This window comes from Canis aureus, chromosome 32 (genome assembly GCF_053574225.1).
Source record: "Canis aureus isolate CA01 chromosome 32, VMU_Caureus_v.1.0, whole genome shotgun sequence".
In the NCBI taxonomy this organism is placed as follows: Eukaryota; Metazoa; Chordata; class Mammalia; order Carnivora; family Canidae; genus Canis; species Canis aureus.
This window is the reverse complement of record NC_135642.1, coordinates 6,460,838-6,484,795: the sequence shown is the minus strand read 5'-3', so window position 1 is coordinate 6,484,795 and position 23,958 is coordinate 6,460,838. Positions and strand designations below refer to the sequence as shown.

Below are 23,958 nucleotides of genomic sequence, written 5' to 3'. Positions count from 1 at the left end.
ATATGAGAGGAAGAGAAAAGATTAATTCGTAAGAAAATAGTCTTCACCCTTTCCTTAGGGACTTGAATAACATTGGTTTAAGGAAGCTTTCTGCAATTCGTTTATCCTGATGAGTTAAACTATATAGAACAAGGATAGAAACCTAAGACACTCCCTTGATATAAAAATATTTACCTCCAAGAAAACAGGAGAGATGGATAGGAAGCTCCTTGTTTTGTTTCTTTTTTTTTTTTTTCAATAATTTCCCTCACTAAGCTAATTGGTTTCTCTTAGGCAAATTAAAGAGATTTAGCTAATGTAAAAAAGAGTTCTTAAAATCTTGAAACAAATGGCATTTACATAATGTTAGTAGCAGGCTGAAATTTCCTAAAATTAAACCTCTTTTATATGTATATAGATATGAAAGCCCACCATTGAACTTTTACCAGTAGGCAGAAGTTTTTATTTTAATTTTTAAAATTTGTTTTTTTTTTTTTTTAGATTTTATTTTTAAATAATCTCCACATCCAACCTGGGGCTCTCACTCATATTCCCAAGACCTAGAGTTCATGTGCTCTATTGACTGAGCCAGCCAGGCACCCCCAAAAGATTTCATTTTGACAGTTAGGATCACTCCATCTTCCTCTCCCTTTATCCTCATAATAATGTCTAAGGAAAGATGCTGCATTTTTGAACTCTCAGGAACCTGGGATCTGCCTAGAGATAAACATGGTAAAGGCAAACCTCTAGCCCTAAGGCCTAGGGCCTTTGACCACACCAACAATCTGTGTCCCAGCTGAGGTAGCAAACCCAGTTGAAATATAAATCAGGTATCCCATATCCTTCACAAACAAGATCCTGGAGATGGCCCCAACTGGCTAATCTGAAATAAAATTACTTAGGCCAGAGTGAGAAACTTAGGTCAACAGTTGTGCCACAATTTGACTTAACTGAGTGGAGCTAGGCTCAATTCTGTGTCATTTTTGTGCTTAGTTTTCTTTTTTTGAAAAATGGCTTTTCAATTGTAGTTAAAAAGAAAGACCCTGAGTGACTTCAGATCAGTAATTATGGATTATACTAAGGCATAGACCCTGAACATTTGTTTAAGATGGAGGGAGCATTAGGGACAGACAATCTTATGATGTCAACAAAAGCATTTCAACCACTACCCTCCAGAACCAATATTCTCATCCAGAGAGCCTGAGAAAATGGCCCCTCAATTAAGATTAATATCAGAGCACATAAAGGATAATGGCTTCATTGAATATTCAATTGTAAGGAAACTCCTCTCTGGTTGAGAACGCCTTCTCAACCTCATAAAGATGTTGACATTATAGAGTAAAAGATAAGAAAAAGTACAGATTAGACCAATTTATAAAAGCAGAGTGGAAAGGATCCCTATCATACTGTGAAGTTGGAGAGGAATCCAAGAAAAAGGAGCTGGTAGTTGGCTTTTTTTTTTTTTAATTTATTTTTTATTGGTGTTCAATTTACCAACATACAGAATAACCCCCAGTGCCCGTCACGCATTCACCCCTACCCCCCGCCCTCCTCCCCTTCTACCACCCCTAGTTCGTTTCCCAGTTAGGAGTCTTTACGTTCTGTCTCCCTTTCTGATATTTCCCACACATTTCTTCTCCCTTCCCTTATATTCCCTTTCACTATTATTTATATTCCCCAAATGAATGAGACCATATAATGTTTGTCCTTCTCCGATTGACTTACTTCACTCAGCATAATACCCTCCAGTTCCATCCACGTTGAAGCAAATGGTGGGTATTTGTCATTTCTAATAGCTGAGTAATATTCCATTGTATACATAAACCACATCTTCTTTATCCATTCGTCTTTCGATGGACACCGAGGTTCCTTCCACAGTTTGGCTATTGTGGACATTGCTGCTAGAAACATCGGGGTGCAGGTGTCCCGGCGTTTCATTGCATTTGTATCTTTGGGGTAAATCCCCAACAGTGCAATTGCTGGGTCGTAGGGCAGGTCTATTTTTAACTCTTTGAGGAACCTCCACACAGTTTTCCAGAGTGGCTGCACCAGTTCACATTCCCACCAACAGTGTAAGACGGTTCCCTTTTCTCCGCATCCTCTCCAACATTTGTGGCTTCCTGCCTTGTTAATTTTCCCCATTCTCACTGGTGTGAGGTGCTATCTCATTGTGGTTTTGATTTGTATTTCCCTGATGGCAAGTGATGCAGAGCATTTTCTCATGTGCATTTTGGCCATGTCTATGTCTTCCTCTGTGAGATTTCTGTTCATGTCTTTTGCCCATTTCATGATTGGATTGTTTGTTTCTTTGGTGTTGAATTTAATAAGTTCTTTATAGATCTTGGACTAGCCCTTTATCTGATACGTCATTTGCAAATATCTTCTCCCATTCTGTAGGTTGTCTTTTAGTTTTGTTGACTGTATCCTTTGCTGTGCAAAAGCTTCTTATCTTGATGGAGTCCCAATAATTCATTTTTGCTTTTGTTTCTTTTGCCTTCATGGATGTATCTTGTAAGAAGTTACTGTGGCCGAGTTCAAAAAGGGTGTTGCCTGTGTTCTCCTCTAGGATTTTGATGGAATCTTGTCTCACATTTAGATCTTTCATCCATTTTGAGTTTATCTTTGTGTATGGTGAAAGAGAGTGGTCTAGTTTCATTCTTCTGCATGTGGATGTCCAATTTTCCCAGCACCATTTATTGAAGAGACTGTCTTTTATTCAGTGGATAGTCTTTCCTGCTTTGTCAAATATTAGTTGACCATAAAGTTCAGGGGCTTTAAAAGTGTTGTGTTTTTATAAGGCCTTTAAATAAGATCATAAATCATAAAAGAGCTTATTTTTAGTTGTCTGGGGAAGTCATTTTGTCCATTCCCTTGACTTTGGAATCATTATGGAAAGTTTTTTTTCCAGTTTTATATATCCAGTTGTCTCCCTTTGAAAATACGTGAGGATTTACCTTCTTAACCACATTTGTAGTTCTTTCTCTGCTCCTCACACTTACTCATTGTGTTTTCATAAATGTGGCTATATTTTGGTTTACTTGAGCCATTTCATCCTGTGTTCTACTGTCAGCAAGCCCTCTTGCTCAGTTATAGACCCCCAGAATTAAAACCAGGAGTAGAAAAGACTGCTTAATTCATGCTCTTAAACCCATTGTGCTCATGTCTTACTATCTTGAGGCCTTGACAAAGATGTTTTACAAAGACCAGAACATTCCCACCCCCAGACCAGAAAAGCAAGAAAATGCCTAGAGGACCACATCCCATATATCCCCTTCCCTGCCCATGATCATGAGCTGAACACATACCAACCCCCCACCTGTGATCACACACTTCCTGTCTACTCACTTGCACATACCCCTTGAACCACTCCTGTAACACTCTGGATGTCTATCTTGCTAGTGGAGAAGTCAGTTGTTAAAGCTTGAGCATGCCACCTCCCCCATCTGCTGGCACTGGAAATAAATTTCTCCCTTTCTCTTTTCCAAACCCTCATCTGTTGAGTTATTGGCTTCTCTTGCAATGAGTTTACCTGAGTTTGTTTAGCAACAGTGTTGGCACACCCAGTCAGGAACTATGCTCTCGATTTTTCCAGCCCCCTTGGGGTTTCTGGGATGGAGTAGTTGGCCTTGGCAGTGCCAGGACACAACCGCTCATTTCCTGAGCTAGCAGCCATGATAGATCATTTGGTAACACTACTTTCATATTTCATACTTATGCAGTATTTAAAAGAATAACTATAACAAATTTATTCAAAGACTTCTAGTTCCTATTTTCTTTGCATCTTATCTATAAATAAGTCAAACGTTCTAGAATTTTCATTTTGCTGGAGCTTAATATCCAGTCTCTTATTGCTAGTGGGATATCTATGTCCCTTACTCTAGATCTTTGACTCCTCCATTTACCTTCCTGGAATTTTAACTAGGATTCAACTAAATCATGCATGAATCATGATCATTGAGTTGTGGCTAACGTTTGTTGAGAACCCACTATCTACCATACACTATACTTGTTGGAAGAGGCAATCTTCAAGGCAGTCAGCTCTGTACATGCCTGTGTGTTTTTGCTAAGAATATAAGGCTCTGACCCCTTCTTTAACCAGGCCATTTCAGAGTTGTGTTAGTAGCAAGTAACCTTGAGATGTGAGGCCAGTGTCCCCCTGGACAAAAAGCAAGCTTGCTTCTGCTTGCAAGAAAGTGATAAATCCCCAAACTTAGTGTTTCTCTCTTGTAATTCAACCTAATGTGTGTGCAAGGTTTATCACAGGCCTTGTGTTGCCCCCATGAGACGGGGGACATAGAAAACCAGTGCAAATGAGCATGGGGCTCATTTGTCAACTGCTTTAACTGTGAGTCCTAAAGTTCTTTATTTCTGGCTCAGGAGTCCTTGTCTTTTGCCAGCATCCTGTGGCTAACTAGTAGAGTAAAATTAGAGACCAGCCTGCAGAGTCCTTACAAAGTTTAGTATGTTGACTATCACATTTCATCCTCACAAAATCCCAATGAAATCTCTATCTCCCACTTTTCTGATTATCACATTGTCCTTTATCACTAAGTCTGGATCCCACTGTCAGTTCTCTTGTCAGTACCTCTACTCCTTATACTTTCTCTGCAACCACCAGGTAAAAGCCACAAAGCCAAACCAATCCCAGTTAACCTTCTCTACACCTATGCTGTTGAGAGCAGTCCCTTCATCTGTAGTTAGTGAGATTCGCAACCCACAGCCTCAGCTGAGCCCTCTATGACCTCTCTTTGCTTGTCCCTTGTAGCTTCACCTCCCATTTGCTTCAGAGGCCAAACTTCACTGTTTCCTCAAAGTGTCTCCTCTATCTTCTTGACTTTAGTGTCCTATTTCACAGAAAGCATAGAATTTCCAGGAAGGTAGCTCCATCAGCTCCCCTACACACAGACCCTTAATAGTGTGTTTATGAACATGGTACCCAAGACCTCTTCCATTAAAAACCCAAACTATTCAAGTCAAATGTATCCCCCAACCCATGCCTGTGATGGTCTCTGTTCATCCGCTAGCAGTCCAATTATGCTTGAATTCCCTTCAGCCATAAACATTCTTGAGTATCTAGCCAGTAAATAAAAACCTTTCCTTAGGACTCCTCCAGGATGCTGCACACCTGAAACCAATGTAACATTGTGTGTCAGCTATACTTCAATTAAAATAAAAAGACTCCTCTAGGATCTCTTCCTCTATTTATCTCCTTTCCACAGCCAACATTACTCTTCCCCACCTCCACACCTCCTCTGGGCTTCCCATCCACTGTATCACAGCAGTTAGGAAGATCTCCTAACTTCCCAGTTCAGTGGATCACTTTCTTCTCCACACAACTGAGTCAGAAACAAAAGCTTACCAGAACCAGGGAAGAGCAGGGCTGGTTAGTTCTGTCCTGGTTAAGGGACAGCCTCGTGCAGGTAACCTCTCAGGGAGTAGCCATGAGAATCAATACACTGTTCTCACTTTCCTCTCTCCTCACCTGATATAGGTACTCCACATTGGTTGGTTCTACTTAAAAACAGGGGAAATGCAAAAATGTTAAGTTTTTGTTTCATCGAGTTTCCTATAACATCAACGATTACCTAAATGTGACAGAGTAATCAGTCCCCAGGTCACTGGCACTCTTTTGCATTCAGGGAGTGGGTGTGGGAGATTGCAGCAGAGTCAGGGAAGACCTGACTCTACTGATGCAGTTCCTACAAGCCACCCTCCAGAGCAGGTAGGAATGGGTGATGGTTGTCTGAGAGGACAGTACAACCAGGCACAGCACACTATCTGAGATGATCTTCACAGTAGTTTTTCAAATCTTCAGTAAACAACCTAAATTCTTGTCTTGAGGACAAGAGAAGGTGGCATATATGCCAATCAAAGCATGGCACAGGGATCCCTGGGTGGCGCAGCGGTTTAGCGCCTGCCTTTGGCCCGGGGCGCGATCCTGGAGACCCGGGATTGAATCCCATGTCGGGCTCCCGGTGCATGGAGCCTGCTTCTCCCTCTGCCTGTGTCTCTGCCTCTCTCTCTCTCTCTCTGTGTGTGACTATCATAAATAAATAAAAAAAAATAAAAAAAAAAACATGGCACAGAACCTAAAATTACAATGAAATAGCTTTAGATTTCTTCCATGAACACAGGCAAAAGCACCACTTAAATTTTAAGATGCTTTCAAACCATGCAATAGCAGTGTTATTCTTAAATGATCATAAGATACCAAGGCTAACTCTGGTAGGAGTTTACATTTGAAGAGGCTAGTGAATTAATAGATTACTTATAATAAATGACTATCACATGGGATTTGTTGGATAGTTTGCTATGAAGAATAGAGAAAGATCTTCTTTTTGGCTTGAGATTAACTTACTTGAGTCATTTGGGGATACTTTGAGATAGTTTCATTGTGTGCTTGTGTAGTGTATTGGGTAGTGTATTGATAGCATTGAAATCACCATTTTAATTTTCTGAAAAACTTAGATATTTATCTTAAAGTGTAAGAATAAAATATTCCTTGGCTCCATGACTTCCCTTGGCTGTACTCTGATTTCATCATTTGGCAACCCCTTTGCCCATTTGGTGTCTGGCAAGGACAGACACCAAATGTAGGAGTAGAAAGGACCTTGAGATTACTGAGTTTGACCCCAAGATTTTACAGATGAAGCTAAGATCCAGAGATGCCACAAGAATCACACAAGGCCAAGCAGCAGCTATTAAGAGAGGTTAAGCAAGAATTCAAGTTCCAGTAATAATAATGATGTTGCTGTCATTACTACGTCTCCAACTTTGCATGGGGCCACTCAAAATGTATAGCAAATCTTCCCTTAAATGCTGATGCATTGCCCAGAGGCTCATTCAGCTGGAAGCATCGTAGAGAGGCGGCCTCATTCATGTCTAGTTTTGTATAAGTGCATAACTTAAACTTAGGGAACTTAGGTGACTGCCATGGAAATTTATTTTATGAAAATAATGCTGTGATTGTGTTATATCTGGAGGCCATTTTAAATCTCTCTGCAGATATTCAAGGAGATTTCTAAGAATTACAATATATCATCTAAGTGAATTACATTCTTATTTCTAAAAGAGGGACACTTACTGGACTTTAAAAACATCAGATTAGGATCACTAAAGATACATCTACTTCCAAAATAAACACGTATTCACTCAGATTTTAGTGACACCCTCACCCCCCAACTAAGAGAGAAGGAACTAGCTCTGTATTAATTATGTCGATTTTCCCATTTAGACTATTTGGAGAAAAATGATAGAAAAAAATTGTGTGTCCAAGTCCTCCAAGAAGCAGACACTAAGATGTGATTAAAGATGCAAAAATGATATGTGATGTGTCTATGAGAGAAAATGGGTAGGGAGCCAGAAAAGTCTGGGAGAACAATCAGACTATGATGCCAGTTTGACCCTAAATAAAGGAAAAGGGGAAGGAAAGTTGGGTGAAGGGATCGAAGACTGCCAGGCAGCCCAAGAGAGGTTCTGCAAGGACATCCAGAGTCTTGCAACCAAGCTTGGCCATCATAATAGTCCTGTCTCCAGGAATAGATTTGCCTTAGTATCCCTCTTACGTGCAGGGAAAGGGGATAGAGTATGGAAATCCCTTCAGAGCTTGACTCCTTGATTTATTAAGTTCCCTTAACTAAGTCCTTTGAGGCACATTCTCAAGGCCTCCACAAATTTCTCCTCCTTTGACTTTATAGTATCTCAGGAAGTGTTAGCTCTTGGTTCCAGTCATTTTACTGGCTTTCTCCTATAGATACATCATGAATAGAAGAATATGAATTCTAATTCCATAATTTCCACTGAACCTTCTGGAATTAAGTTTTTCCACATATAATGTTGAGTTTCCTCACTGGTCTATTTTTTTTTAATTACTATAAAACACAATTGAAAGAACTTTGTAGAAAAATGTGTAAGAATGGATGGTGTTAGAGAAATTGTCACACTTATATTTTTGTGTATTTGGTGAGTTAAAAGGGAGTATTAAGATAATATTGTCCTTCATGTCTTGAGAGCTGGGCCTGGCCTGGTATTTGCTCACAGCCTCAAACTCTAGGAGCAGAGAATCATGGGAATGGTTAGAAAGAACACGGTCTGTACTTCTGGAACACTTCACACGTCCATACTTCTGCCCACTGTTCCCAAGTGTTAATTCCAGTTCTCTTTGTAATAGAAGCCTTGTCAAAAGGCTGTTAGAGCCTCTTATCTAGACTCCTGCTGTTCTTGTGCCATACTCCTCTGTTCTAGGATGGTCTTTCCCCCATATTGGAGTACTTACCACTAATTGCAGAATATGTGCATGCTCGTATGCAGTCAGTCATGTTTAAATTTGAAATCTAGAATCCTCATCTGTATTTAGACAGTTACTTTCTTTCAGTTGTTCTCTGTTAGATGCCTGTTGCCAATTTTTTTGTCACTAGGGAAATGTGTTGCAAATGGATATAAGCCGATTTAGTCATGCAAACTCTCTTAGGTTCTTTATAGCAACAGCAACAACAAAAATAGTAGTCACAAAATGTTGGAGGTGGCCATGGATTAGCAATCCTCAATGGCTAGAAACAAAACAAATTTGGAATCAGCTCTTGAGTTCCATGCATAAAAGTTTCAGCCTTCATACCTCATTGGATTCTTATACTCCTTGTTCACATGTGAATAGGGAGTAGATTAAAAATATTTTAGCCATTCTACAAAATTTCATGCCCTTAATTTCACCAGTAAGAGCCAGCTTCCTAACTTTCAAACATATTAACTAACCATTAATTTTGTAGATAAGACTCATTTTGAAATTCATTTTATTACCCAAGCTTCTGATATTGATTAATAGGTAAGAGAAGTGCATTAAATTGTTGCCTTTAGAGTATAGGCTTTCTGATTCAAGGCTCCCTGACTCTCAAGGCCAGTTGCATTCCTGTTTGGAATTCGGGCTAAATAAAGCTGGGTTTACAGCTTAACCTAATCTATACAGACACATAATATCACACTCCCTGTGCTGAAGTAGCTCAAGGACATTTACAAACACTATAATCAGATGGTTTCTCTTTCTCTTTATGGGCTCCTAGGGCTTTTCTTTCTGTCAGCACCTCTGCCTGCTGCAGGGATGTGAGCTGGCCCTTAATATAATCCAGCTGTTGACAATAAATGCCTCTCCTCCCTGGCCACCCCATCTCCCATCTTTCTCTTCCTCCCAGGACCACTCTAAGCAAAGCCAGGGATTTCCACCTCAAGGCCTTTGCCCCTTGCTCTTCTCTCTTCTCAGAGTGCTTTTCCTTTGGCTCCTTGACTGACTAGCCGTGTCTCATCCTTCAGTTCTCAATTCGAATGTCACCCCCACAGAGCAACCTTTCCAGTGTAGCCCATCTAATTCAGTGGACCCTTCTTTCCTGTTACTTTTTATGACATCACCCAGAGTTTTTCCTATGTATCATCTTTAATACCTGTTTTGTTGTTGTTGTCTTGTTAATAGTTTGTTGTTCTGTTTCTTATTCATTGTCTTGTTTTATTTTAGGGTCAAGATATCAGGCACTGCCTCGTTTACCACTGTTTCCTTGGTAACTAGAGTAGTCCTTGCCCATAGTAGATGTTCATTAAACATTTACTGCAAGAACATATGTGGCCTCACCACTGGGCAAGGGAGATGGACTGTCTGATCCTTCTCACGTAACACTATTAAACACTTCGGCTTACTGGGACCAGAGTTCTTCTATTTATTCATTGCATGTCACAAAGGCATATTTGGGGTCTTCAAAAAAACAACTATTCCTTTGCATATTACCAGATCCTTCAATCTTCAGTCCTAATACCATCCCTTCCCTGCCTGCCTGTGAGTAGGATTGCCCAACCTAGTATGCTGTGGCTTGTGCAGGTCTTGCTCCAATCAGTAGGTTTTTGTGTCAGTTACAGACTCTGAGCTTCAAGTTCATCCTTTTTGCTAGCTCTGTGAAAATGGATCATGGCTCCTCAAATATTTTCCTTTGCCAGTTGGCCAAGTGTTAAGTTTTGTTGAGAGGACACTGGAGAGACATTTCAGGAGGAAAGGATTTAGCATCCTGGTTCCTGTTTGCCATGCACAGATTCACTAGACCTGACTAACCTTGTAGAATGTCTGTTTATCCAAGGCTGTAGACAGGAGGCACTGGGTAACTATTATAGTAGAATAGCACTGAGTTCCTAGTCTTAAACCCCTCTCACAAGAATTCAGTACCCAATAGGACTGTCTTGCCAGGGTGACCTTGTACCAAATTATTTGCTGACAAAGTTTTTTTTAACTCAACAAAATCTACTGATGTTGTGGCAGGGAATTATGTACTCCTGCTTCTTCTAAAAATCTCTCTATTTGTAAATAGCTCTAAGAAGCACAGTTCATTAAAAGGAATCTATTAAAAGCCCCTATGCCATAAGTCTTCCAGTAGACACTACACAAGAAAATAAGATAAATCAGAGCTAAAGCTCTTCATCAAAAGTAGAACAATTATAAGTAGCATAAAAAAATTATAAGTAGCATAGCAAGTACAAAGTGAAATATTGCATCTGTGAACAGATGAATGGATAAGCAAAATGCGGTGTAAACTTATGAAATATTATTCATCCTTAAAAAGGAATAAATGAACCTAAAGATGTTATGCTAATAAAATAAGCCAGACGCAAAAGGACATGTATGATTCCACTTACATGAAGTATCTAGAGTAGTCAAATTCATAGAGACAAAAAGTAGAATGATGGTTGTCAGAGGCCAAGGGGAGGAGAGGGTGGGGAAATTATTTGTTTAATGAGTACAGAGTTTCAGTTGGGGAAGATGAAAGAGTTCTGGAGATGAATAGGGTTGACGGTTGCACAACACTGAATATACTTAATGCCACTGAATTATATACTTAAAAATGGTTAAAATAGTAAACTTTATGTTATATACATTTTACTGCAATAAAAAATTCAAAAATGACATCTTCCAAAGTGAATACCTAAATAAGCATCTTGCCCTGACCCCTTCTACTTACAACACACACATATCCCACCCTGCCCGAATCTTATAGATTTTGTGCATATCATCCTTTCTGCTTTGAAAAAAAGCACAAAATAGCTCCATAACTCCAGAACTGTGTTATTTTACTTAATAGGTAGATTATCCACATGCTTTAAGGCAGTGTTGTCCAATAGCAATAGAATGTGAGTCACATATGTAATTTTAAATCTTTAGAAACCACATTAAAAAGAAAGCAAAACTAACTTAATACTATCTTATTTAATCCAATGAACCAAAATATTATCACTCAATGTGTAATCAATATAGAAAATTCCTAGAGAGATACTTAACTTCCTTTTATTGGCATTTTACCCTATTTCCCACCTCCTTTTGGACTAAGCATGTGTGGCTAGTGGCTGTTGTACTGGACAGTGAAGCTTTAAGAGCTCCAAAGAGGATTTTTTTAAAAATAAAATGTGTTTTAGAAAAATAATAAAATAAAATGTGTTTTAAAAAATTTAACACTTGATTTTTTCACAAAGCAATGTAGGAGTCATCACATGGAAGACTGTATTTCATTTAATTAGATTGTGATTTTTTTTTTTTAATTAGAACTAGAAATGGTGTGTTGTTGACACATAGTTTAACTTTTTTCCCCCTAGTGGCACTTAATATAGTGGCATCTAATAATCAGTAATATTTTAGATTCTTTTTTTTTAAGATTTATTTATTTATTTTCAGGGGAGTAAGTGAGGGGCAGAGGGAGGGGGAGACTCTTAGGCAGACTCTGCACTGAGTATGGAACCCCAGCTCAGGGCTAGATCTCACGATCCTGAAATCATGACCTGTGCCAAAACCAAGGGTCAGAGTTAACTAAATACTCAGGTACCTCATGACATTTTAGATGCTAAGAAATACCAGTCTTAACCCTCAGGTTCTTTGGTTCTTTCTCCATAAAAGGAGCAATAAAAGGCTTACAGAACAGCATTGTTGCTAAGATTAAGTAAGATGATGTGTGTAAAATATTTAGCAGCTTTTAGAGGCTGCATACATTTCTTGGCTCATGACCCTCTTCCATCTTCCATTGCTTTGACCTCTGCTTCTGTCTATATATCTCCTCCAGCTGGCTCTCTTTCTTTCCTCCTTCACTTGTAAAAACCCGTGCAATTACACTGGGCCCACTCAGAAAATACAGGGTAATCTCTCCATCTCAAGATCCTTAATCACATCTGCAGCCTCCTATGAGGTACATAGTTACAGGTTCCAGAGATTAGGATATGGATATCTTGGTGGAGCTATTATTCTTCCTCCCACATCTGGAAAGGGGCAAGTTGCTCTTTTATCCTGATCTCTATACTCTTTCCATGGAATACAAAGGACCCAACATGTAAAGAGGCTTTTTAAAAAAAAAAAAAAAATCAAGGGAAGGGAGGTGAGAGCAAATGTAAACCCAAAGATTGGGAAATTTGCCAAAACAGCTATAAATATGAAGAAGGAACCATCAGAATAGATGTTTCTTCATACTGAAGTGAACTCTCTTTTTACATAAAAATGTCCCTGCCTCTTCTCACTTATTTTTCCAATTTGGAAATAAGCTGTCCTTACCACTCTCTTATCTTTGCATAAGGAGTCTGGAGATTACTCTAAACACTTTTTTTTTTTTTTTTAATGATAATCACAGAGAGAGAGAGAGGCAGAGACACAGGCAGAAGGAGAAGCAGGCTCCATGCACCGGGAGCCCGATGTAGGATTCGATCCTGTGTCTCCAGGATCGCACCCTGGGCCAAAGGCAGGCGCCAAACCGCTGCGCCACCCAGGGATCCTACTCTAAACACTTTTAAAACAGCAGTTCTCAACCTTGGCTGGATATTGGAATCACCTGCAATGGAGAGTTGGTGGGAACAGGGGCTTTTCAAAAATATCAATGCCCCTAAATGAAATCAAGCTGGGGTTGGGGCCCAGGCACCAAGATCCTTAAATATCCCCAGGTGATTTTTTTTTTTTTTTTTTAATTTACTTATGATAGTCACAGAGAGAGAGAGAGAGGCAGAGACACAGGCAGAGGGAGAAGCAGGCTCCATGCATCGGGAGCCTGATATGGGACTCGATCCCGGGTCTCCAGGATCGTGCCCTGGGCCAAAGGCAGGCGCCAAACCGCTGCGCCACCCAGGGATCCCTCCCCAGGTGATTCTAATGTATTACTAAGGTTGAGATTCACTGGTGTAAGGAAATGACTGGCTTCTTCCTCAGGCCCAAAAAATGTTCTTTTTCTTGTTCTTTCCTTTACTAAATAATGTTTCACTTTGGTTTGTATATTTCTGGGAATCAGTGGCCTTGAGTTAAAAGAATTTAGGAAGTTACTCCTAGGAGGGCGGTGGAGGAAGTCATTGAGAGGACATGACCACGGGATGACCTGTGAGCACTGGGCAATTGGTGGCTCCTCACCCCCTGCCCTGTCCTCGAAATGTGTTTTCCATCCACTTTCCCTACACTAGAAGCTGCATCAAGGCCATAGATTTGAGAGAGCATGTGTTGTTGAGATCATCTGGATGGTATACTTCACAGAACCTAGTTAAGGTCTTTGCATAAACTTTTAAGATTCTGGCCAGCAGCTGCAGAGATCTATTCATTTTGCAGCCACTCAAGACAAGCATCATACCTAAGTTCCTTGCTTATTAAACCTGACACCTACCCATCTGGAGTGGCCTGCCTCTTTCTTTGCCTTTGCCTTGTATGGAGGCCCCTAGGCAAACCCGTAGAGGGCCCTCAGGATTATCTGGTATGTTTTTCTCCCTCCAATCCCATCAGTATCTAATCCATTGGAGACACAAATTTATTGAATCCATTTTGAGTTTTTCTTGCATACCAAATGTAAGTGAACAATTAATAATGTCTCTTGAACAGTTAGTAATCAAGTAAGCTGCTGTTAAGATTTCCTCTGCTGGGAGAATTTTCTTTCAAAATTCAAAGATTGATATAACTCTGTCCTATTCCTGGGCAGTCTAGTCTATTTAAAAGCCTGGGGGAGTTTTTGGGTTATCATTCTTCACCTCCTTTCAGTTAGGAAGCTCTTCCTCCTCCACCTTCATGCATTGAAATCCTATCTCTTTGTCAATGTTTATATCAAATGTCACCTCCCCCATTAGCTCTTTCCCATTCTTGATGTAATCTTTCTTTCTTTTTCTTTTTGAGCTTCCTTGGCACTCTGTAACCCCTTCTTTGTACTTCATTCTTTTTAGCATTACAGTTACTGAGTATTTTCTTTTTTTCCTTGCTAATAGGTTATACACTCTTTCAAGGTTGAAATTACATGATAACATATACAATTCCATTGTGTCTGTTTTCCCCAGCACAGTAGTGCAGATAGGAGGGACATTAAAATTTGGTGAACTGAAATTTTTTCTTGTAAGGTTGGTCAGTGGTGATCTTCTTAGTTGGCAAATCGTTGTGCCAAAGATGGGTTTCCCATTCCCAGGAAGTCACTGGCATTTCAGGCTCTAGGCTAACGTTGACTCATCAGTTTCCTACACCAGAGATTACACCATGCCTAGAGAGGCAGGTGGAGCTTTCAGCTCCTGATCTCAGATGTACCTCTCATCTGAGACTGCAATGCTGATATGGTTTTGCTTAGAGTGCAAATATAGATCCAGGTCAAACAGGCCTGGAAGGTAGAAAATCTACTAAACACCTATATTTGCAGCAGGAAGATTCTAGCAAAAGGATGGATCCATAGCCAGGAAATCCATCCTCTTTCCCATCAGACCCTCTTGGACATTCCCCTTCTGTCACACTGCCCTTTGCTTCACTGCCCTACTTGATCCACCCCATCTCACCAGCCCTAAATTGTCATTCTCCTCATAACTACCAAAAATCACTGTTTTTTCATTTTTCTGTGACTTAGCTCAGTGGGACTGAGAAATTCAGGACTTCCCCCCACCCAGGATCTCTCTCTTTTTTTTTTTTTTTTGAAGATTTTATTTATTTATTCATGAGAGACATACACATACAGAGGCAGAGACATAGGCAGAGGGAGAGGAAGGCTCCCTGTGGGAAGCCTGATGTGGGAATCTATTTCAGGATCACTACCTGAGCCAAAGGTAGATGCTTAATCACTGAGCCACCCAGGTGCCCCAAAATTCAGCACCTAAAAAGCTTCCAGTTAGACCCAGGCTTCAGCAACCTGCCACAAACCTCCCAGAAGAAAAATAAATCCCCCCTAAAAACTACAGAACACTTCTGAAAGAAATTGAGGAAGACACAAAGAGATGGAAAAAATATTCCACGCTCATGGATTGGAAGAATTAATATTGTGAAAATGTCTATGCTACCCAGGGCAATTTACACATTTAATGCAATACCTATCAAAATAGCATGGACTTTCTTCAAAGAGTTGGAACGAATCATCTTAAGATTTGTGTGGAATCAGAAAAAAAACCCAAATAGCCAAGGGAATATTAAAAAAGAAAACCATAGCTGCGGGCATCACAATGCCAGATTTCAGGTTGTACTACAAAGCTGTGGTCATCAAGACAGTGTGGTACTGGTGCAAAAACAGACACATAGATCAATGCACAGACTGCTGGCAAAGGGTAGACAGTTCCACACCAGGGCAGCTTTGCCAGCTGAGAGCCGCAAGGAGAGCAGCAGGGAAGCCTTCCAACTGCTCAAGCAAGTGGAGGAAGTAGCGCCTGCCCATTCATGGTCTCTGCCACAGAGACAGCAGATTTGAGCTTGGGGACTGTGAAGCCTTTCAGGATTCAAACTCACTGAACTCCCAGAGCAGCCAACTGATATTGTTCTTTCAAGCTGGCACCCACAGATAGGGAGTGATGACCATGGCATCAAGGCAAGGGTTTCGAGATATGGAGTGTGGGAAAAAGATCCACCACGAACATTTCAACTGGGCTTTGTAAAGGAGCAACCTGCAGGGGACAATGGCACCCCTGGGATGGGTTGGGTTCCCCCTGAGTCCAATTTTGTAATACTAACAGCTGTTACATGAGAGTGACATGGCTATGTGTGAGAACTAAAGCTTTTATATGGGCTCCTCAAGAGCCACTCCAGGCAAAGCTGCTGTTGTTGGAGTCATCATTCTAATAATTACTTCAGGTTCCCTATTATGTCCTCAATTCAACACTCTCACCCACCTGCAGGTGACAGTGGCTTTAATATTTCTTTCAGCACCCCCCCCCATAAAATCCAATTCTCCCACCCTGTATTCATACTAAGGTATGAATGGCCCATAATACCTTAATAAAGCATTACTCAAGGCATTTTAAAATTTTAATCATTTAACTAGAGATATAATTGAGCTCCAAAGTAAAATTTAACACAGTGACTAGAATGATAGATATTGGGTCTCTATAGTAACTTTAAACAAATCATAGAGGAGAGAGGAAAATAAGTACCTGATTACAATGATGGATTCAATAGTTCTGCTAACTAGCAGACTAGTATTGGATCTGGAGATGATTACAAAGGTCTTTATTACATCTGAGACATGAAAGACAAGTGTCCTAGGTGAGTTAAGACATGGCCGGTGAGCCCTGTTTCTGCCCTTTGCTAACTGGATAATCCCAGGCAATTCACTAAACTATGAAATGGAGACCATATGGAAGTATCTAGCACAGTGTCTGCAATACAGTAGATAATCAATAAATGTGCTATTGATAGTTCTAGGCCCCAATTAAGCCAGCATTTATACTTCAGAGAAGTTTTGGAGTTACCTGTAACTTTGATGTTGAGTTTGGAATCTACTACAAAATCAAGAGTCATTGAGAGCATGGTTTATTGCTTATTTCTTGAACTATTCCCCCTTTCTTCTCCTCTGCCTTCCAGTACATTGATTGAGCAGTGCCTAGCACATACTAGGAGCTCAATTAATGTTTGTTGAACTAAGCCTTTACACCAGACTTCCTTACTCATTCTTAAGAAATACTGTTTTTTTCTCAAGATATAAGAATTACAGGAGCATCACCCACCCAGACTCTTGACAAGGAGAAGTGATGGAAGTACTTCCAGTTTGCAGACGGTTCTTCTGGGAAGCAGGAGAGGCCAGGAAAGGGTTAAGATTGATCCCTGGGAGGGTTGAAGCCTGACAAGCTTGGAGGTTACTGAGGGCTGAGAGCTCTTTCTCACTCACGCAGAGACTTGAGTGGAGGAATTCATAGAATCAAAGAAATATAAGTATGAATGATCTTAGAAAGCACCCAGAAATCGACCTCAGACCCAGGAAGGATGTGTGGCTTGTATAAAACCAGACAAGTAACAAAAAAGCCGGGTCCAGGGTCCAAGGCTTGACACCTTATTCAGTGATTTTTCTCAAGACAACACTGGAGTTGGTTTAAAAAAAAAAAAAAAAAAGTGCATTTTTTAAATTTATTTTTTATTTTTTATTATTATTATTATTTTTTTAAGAGAGCATTTCCAAAACTCTGTTTGGAACAGGAGAAATGAAATACATCATTCCTTAGGGCATGGGGTATAATGTTAACTGATAAGGGTCCTATTTCACATCAGCCTTCTCTATCAAGGAAATTGATCTTTTGCATGACAAAAAGGATAGTCTGAGTTTTAAGATAGGTGAGAAGATATAAGGAGAGTATCTAATCCATTTGATTGAATTCAAGCCTCCAGACCCGAAGAAATTCCATTTCAAAATACTAAAAGAACTTGAGGCTGTTATAACAGGCTCCTGAGGGAGAGAATGATTAGCCACCTTAAAGGAAGGGTTAACCAGCTGCCTGGAGTTAACAATTATTACAAGGCCAGAGGCAATTTCACATCCAAGCCTCCCTGTCCAGCAGTTTCTACTCTACCAGGTGACTCTGGCATCTAAACAGACTAGTTTAATCCTTCATACAATCAAGGTTTTGAATGATTGCAATGAAGCAACCAAAGCAACAAAATGAAATTTAATAGAGCACATGGTAGATCCTGCATTTAGTATTATCTTTCAATCTGCACAAATACAAAGCAGAGGAGATGTACAGTAAAAATAATTCATGTTCAAAAGGTCAAGGATCTTGACTGAAGGGCGCCTTGGTCAAGCGACTGAATCTTTTTTTTTTTTTTTCAAGCGACTGAATCTTGGTATTGGCTCAGGTCATGATCTCTGGGTCATGGGATCGAGCCCCAGGTCAGGTTCCCAAAGCTCATCAGAGTCTACTTAAGATGCTCTTTCTCTATCCTTCTGTCTCCCCCTAACCCCTATGCTCACTCTCTCTCTCTCTCTCTCTCAAAATAAATCAATCTTTAAAAAAAAAAGGATCGTGGTTGACTCCAAGTATACGTCTTTGATACAGCTGCCAAAGTGGCTAAAGAACTCTTGGGAAGCATTAATTGTTCAGAATAAAGGAGACTTAACTCTGGGAAACAAACTAGGGGTGGTGGAAGGGGAGGTGGGCGGGGGGTGGGGGTGACTGGGTGGCTGGCACTGTGGTGGGCACTTGACGGGATGAGCACTGGGTGTTATTCTGTATGTTGACAAATTGAACACCAATAAAAAATAAATTCATTAAAAAAAAAGAATAAAGGAGACTTGAACTACTGTACTTTGTCAATCAGAACTCATCTGCAGTATCCTGTTCAATTCAGTAGGTGTCCAGGGAAAGGTAAAGAAGATAATACAATTCTAGGAGCCATGTCATATGACAACTTGAAGGACTGACAAATATTCATTTGGAGAACAGAAGACTGTTCAGTTTTAGTGACTTAAATATGACAGAAGCCGTTATTTTACTGTGTGGCTTTATAAGACAGAACTAAGATTAACTACTAGATAAAGGCAAACTTTTATGTCATATAAGGAAAGGAATGGAAACTCATATTGGTTGAATACCCACCATGTGCCTTTTGCTGTGTTGAGTGCTTTGTATTATTTTGTTAAAACCTTTCAGAAATGGGTGGATTTTTGGGGGGTGGTAAGTCAGATGTCCAGCTCAGCACTGCTCATGTATGGCAGCAGTGACCTCTCTTCTGCGTCTCAGACTTGGGAACCATCCAGGCCCCTCTGGAGCCAGTGTCCTGCTTAAAAGCAGACTCTGGGTGGCAGAAAAGACCATTTGTGCTTTTGCACCACAAATATACTGGATTTCCAGTATAGCTTCAAGGTTCCAAGTCCCCACTGGATTGCTGACTGCAAGTATTGGGCTACTGTGTCCTTATTTTCCTAAGCTCCTATTTCTTAGCCAGTCTTGAATGTTGGGTTGCTCCCACGTCTACCTAAGATGTGTCTGTGGGAAGGGCTGGGCACTAGAGCAGAACCTGGAAGTTCCATCAACTTCTGAGGTTTGCATGTCTGGAGATGGCACAGAAAGTAATACTCTGGATATAAGTTTCTTGGCCAATTGCAGCCATTTTCTTCACATATACCTATAGTCTTAGAATCACTCCAATGCTGAAACCCTTCAGCCTAAGGAATGCTTCTGGCCAGTGAAAGTATCAGCCAAGATCCTGGCAGGAACCAGAATTCAACTTGGAGGATTCCACTGAAGAGTTTAGTGAGGGGACCATCATAAAGGTGTATGATCATGGGATCAGCAGAACTTCACATGCACCAGGCACATTCCAATGTCAAGGCTGTGTACCTGCTATCTCCCCATCAGCTACACCACCACCTCCCTGCCCCCCCAAAGCTCTCCACCATCCACGTGGCTTCCTCATCTCATTCAGGTCTTGGCTATAACACTACCTTCTCAAATGAGCATTGTAGCTTCCGCTCCTCATCCCCTTCCTTCTCCCCAACCTAACTTTTTATAGCATCTAATATCATCTGATATTTCTCTATTTTAATAATTTATTATTTACCTCTACTCACCAGAATGTGGGCAGAGAGTTTTGTGTGTTTTGTTCAATCCCAGTGCCTGAAACAGTAACTACCCGGTCCAAGAAAGAGTCTCAATAAGTATATGTTGAATTGATAAATACTAATTGTACTTATTAGAGCTCACAGAGGGAATCACCCAAAAGTGGCAACTGATCCATCCTTTGCTTCAGCTGGCTGATCACACTCCTGCCCTTTTAGAGGAGGCCGGCTGTAGTGAAAGAGCTTTTATATGGCCAGGAGAGGGTGCTGTGGATCAGTTTTTCATTTTTTTTGGAGTCCTGAGACCCTTAACCCTCTCCTCCCTGAACCCCCAAAGAAAAGGTAGGACAGGGTTGTGTCTACAGCCAAAGCAAACATGCAGTGCGTCTCTGCCATGAAATGCAGTTAAAACCTGTTAAAATCTGTGTCAAGAATAGTGTTGAAAGGACAGAAGATCATCAGAAAGCAAGAGTCTGAGGAATGTACAGGAGGAAGGAGATGCCAAAAGTACAAGGAGCATTTGCAAGAAGACAAGTAGAGCAGTCTCAGGTCCTGCAGGATATCGGAGGAGACAATATGGGAGAGATGGCATTTGAATTAGGATTTGAATGATAGATCGGTGCAAAATTGTGTTTTGCTGATTTTACACTACATTTTACTTGTCATTTCAATTTTAGGATAATTTTCTTGTCAGTTGAGAATGAGTAACCATCAGTGTACATGAAAAAAAAAGACAGGTCAGCTTTTCAGGACATCTCACCCCCATAATACATAGTGAAATATAAAAATAAAAGAGCTTTAGGAAGGACAATGTGTTGTTAAAATATTTAATGAAAGCAAGTCTTATACCCACCTCATGATTCCTCAGTTGAACAGCCTTTGTGCCCACCCCAGAGGAAGTGGAGAATGTTACAAATGAAGAGATAATTTTTTTTCCCCTCTACTGTGTTTTCAGTATGGAGCAGAGAGTGGAAGTATTGGGAAGCTTTTCTTTTCTTTTCTTTTTTTTCTTTTCTTTACTTTTCTTTGCTTTTCTTTGCTTTTCTTTGCTTTTCTTTTCGGTTTTCTTTTCTTAAAACAGGTGGAAACTGAGAATGTCTAATGAGGCCCCAGGACTCACAGACCAACACAGTGAACTCTGGTCAAACATATTCTTTATTTAAAAGAGAGCCACTACAAAGGGAAAAGCAAGGGAAGAGAATGAAATGAAGAGGTCAGATGTCCAAGTCAAGGCTCCCACTTCCTTCTTGGTCCATCCTGGACTCAGGGCTATAGCCATGTCCCCCCTTTCTCCACTGGGTACAGCGTGGAGCCCCTCATGTCACTTTAGCCTAATGGGGTAGAACTTCTTCTACCTCTAGAGTGAGGAAGGGAAATAAGACCTCCCTCAGCCTCTTCAAGGTGTCCCTGGTCATTACCATGGGTAGGGCATCCACAAGAAGGTCTGGATTTATGTACTGCAGGTGGAAAAGTACATAGCCCAGCAGCCTAACGAAGATCATGACCATGAAGACAAGACACCTGAAATGTCTGCAAAGAGACATTCTTGGTTAGCCTAGGGGAGAGAGAACAGCCCAGGACCCAGCTTTGGGGGTGACACTCACACTCATAAATAACTGAATTGCTTTCTTCAGGGCAAAACTGATGGAGAATAAAGACACAAAGGATGAGGGGAGGGGATAAGGAATAACAGAAAAAGATCCATGGAGTGGTTAGAAACTGCATATGGCTTTCCTGACATGTAAGCCCTCTGACAGAATAGATGTCTCCATAGAAAAAGTTGGAGGTGCAAAAGGAGATTTTCCAGGTAATACTTATGTGGCAGGCCTTTTGGAGGTTGCCAGAAAATGTTCAGGACTATGAGTCTATGAGTCTCATGACCAGTAGCCTTCCTTGGGTTTACTATAGGAAGCCATTCTAGAATTTGAAATAAGATTGGGACATTTCTGACATTAATGTCCAAGCAAAATCATTAGGATAGGTTTTTTCCTAAACATCAAGTGTCAAAAGAGACCAAGTTAAACAATAAAAGATGTGCGTGCATGTGTGTGTGTGCGTGTTTTCTTGTGTGCCTCAAGAAAATTTCACACTGAAATCTCGTCTAAGGCCTTCAGTCTTCAACTATATTAAAATGTCATAAATTGAAGCTCTTCGTTAAAGGGCCACATGGAGCATTTCAGAGTTAGTCTGCTTGTTTCACAGAGAGTTCAGGTGATTTTTGTTTTCTAAAATTTTACAGCCGGGCAGCCTCGGTGGCGCATTGGATTAGCGCCACCTGCAGCCTGGGGAGTGATCATGGAGACCCTAAATCGAGTCCCACCTCAGGCTTCCTGTATGGAGTCTGCTTCTCCCTCTGCCTGTGTCTCTGCCCCTCTCTCTCTCTATCTCTATGAATAAATAAAATCTTAAAAAATAAAATAAAATAAAATAAAATAAAATAAATAAAATAATAAAATTTTACAGCCACCTGGGTGACTTAGTTGGTTAAGCATCTGTCTTCAGCTCAGGTCATGATCCCAGGGTCCTGGGATGGAGCCCCAAGTCCCCAAGTTAGGCTCCCTGCTCAGCAGGGAGCCTGCTTCTCCCTCTCCCTCTGCCCCCCTTCCCCTCTACCCCTCCGTGCTTTTTCTCTTTCTTTTTCTCAAATAAATAAATAAAATATTTTTTAAAAATTTACAGCCTATAGTAAAAGAACTAAAAGAATGAGTGCACCCTGAACTGTCTTTCCAACAAAGAGTATAGCAGAGATTACCAGGTTCAGGATCTGAAAAATAGAAAGGAGCAAACCAAGAACCATAAAAATGGAAATGCAAAGTAAAATGCAACCTGCAGCCTTCATCTTGAACAAATAGCTATTTTTTCCAGCCACCAAGTTCTGCTTAACTCTGATGCTGGGGAAAGAAGGAAGGAAAGGTTGGGAAAAATCTGGGGCTGCCTGATAGTTTCTTGTTGGTGGGTATATTTATCCTTATTCCTTATGTCCTTACCAAGTCACTCACTTTTATAGAGCAAATGTGACCTAGACTAGATAAAAGCCAAGATTCTACCACTTACCTGTACCAAAAGATTCTCTTCTGTTTCTTAATGATGGTCTTCTCCTATGAGAAGCAAGAAAAGCCACAGATGTGCCTGTCCATGCGGTCACAGACAGTGTAGCAGGGTGGCTAAGAGCCACTGGGGTAGCTGCCATAGGGTATGGAACAAGGCACTGATCTTCATTATGTCCTAACTCTAGGTTTATTAAAAAGGGGAGGGGAATGCAAGGAGCAGAAAGAGAAAAGCCAGGGGAGGGATGGATGAAAGAAAACTCAAACATGGGACAAGGAAAACTTACCATGTTGCTTTGGATGGTCTCTACCAGAATTGAACCAGGTTTCACTATTTGGGAAGAGTTGTTCTGGGCTTTGAATCTGGGTGAAAAAGATCAGATCCAAGAAATATATAACTCATCTGAGGAGCTGATGAAAGGTGCTTTTCTAAGCCATGCAACATCTATGATTTATATCCTGGATTCTTGATAACGCTCAGTGTTTAACATTCAAAACTTATAATGGCTCAACATACAGAGAAACTAGCAAAGTGTGGTCCATTCTTAAGGGAAAAGACAATCAATGAAGAATAACCCTGATGTTGGGCTGAAACTGCAGAAAGTCTTACAAATATATAGTCACTTGACTTATAAAACAAGGCACCACTGAAAATGCATGTTCTCTTAAATAAATGGTGCTTGGTCAATTGGCTCTACACAGAAAAATCATTATCTTGATCTCTACCTCACACAATAGAAGAAAAACAAATTCCAGATGAATGCAAATCTAAGTGTAAAAGGTAAAATAATAAAAAAAAATTAGGGTAAAGCATAGGAAAATAATTTTATGACCTAAAGTCTAAGAAAATAAAGCTGGTCTGAGAAGCTTTGTCCCCCCCCCCCCCAAGATGTCCCAGGAACTGCAGTCCCATTGGGGACATCATTTTACCAAACTTACACTTCTTTTTCAAGAAGCAGCACCTCTTTTTCCTTTTCCATCTGCCTCAGAATTTCCTGGTATTTCTTCCCATGGAAAAAAAAATTGTTAGAATGAAGAATTTCCCCATATTTCATTTCAATGTCATTGATGATTCTCCTAAAGTTATCCCTAATAGTCTAAATGGTGCATGCATGAGTGTGCACACATGAGTAGGGAAATGTTCTAATAAAAATTGAGAGATACTGGGACTA

General features: G+C 40.5%; 2 protein-coding genes across 9 annotated transcripts in view; one reads left to right on the top strand and one right to left on the bottom strand.

Annotated features, from left to right (window-relative positions):
* LOC144302929 (uncharacterized) overlaps positions 1-23,958 on the top strand; it is a 107,445-nt gene that overhangs the window by 11,438 nt on the left and 72,049 nt on the right. The window lies entirely within an intron of this gene.
* The window catches only part of LOC144302924 (transmembrane and coiled-coil domain-containing protein 5B-like), a 33,557-nt gene that overhangs the window by 4,053 nt on the left and 5,546 nt on the right, over positions 1-23,958 (bottom strand). For 3 of the 4 annotated variants that reach the window (XM_077880442.1, XM_077880445.1, XM_077880444.1), the window contains 4 exons: positions 23,726-23,790; positions 23,074-23,149; positions 22,794-22,837; positions 20,877-21,269 (listed from right to left, as the gene is read on the bottom strand). In XM_077880442.1, coding sequence (XP_077736568.1) covers positions 21,071-21,269; positions 22,794-22,837; positions 23,074-23,149; positions 23,726-23,790 — 384 coding nt within the window. In that variant the 3' untranslated portion in view covers positions 20,877-21,070. Of the gene's footprint in view, positions 1-20,876; positions 21,270-22,793; positions 22,838-23,073; positions 23,150-23,725; positions 23,791-23,958 lie in introns of those variants that run through there. The other variant, XM_077880443.1, reaches the window with a different exon arrangement.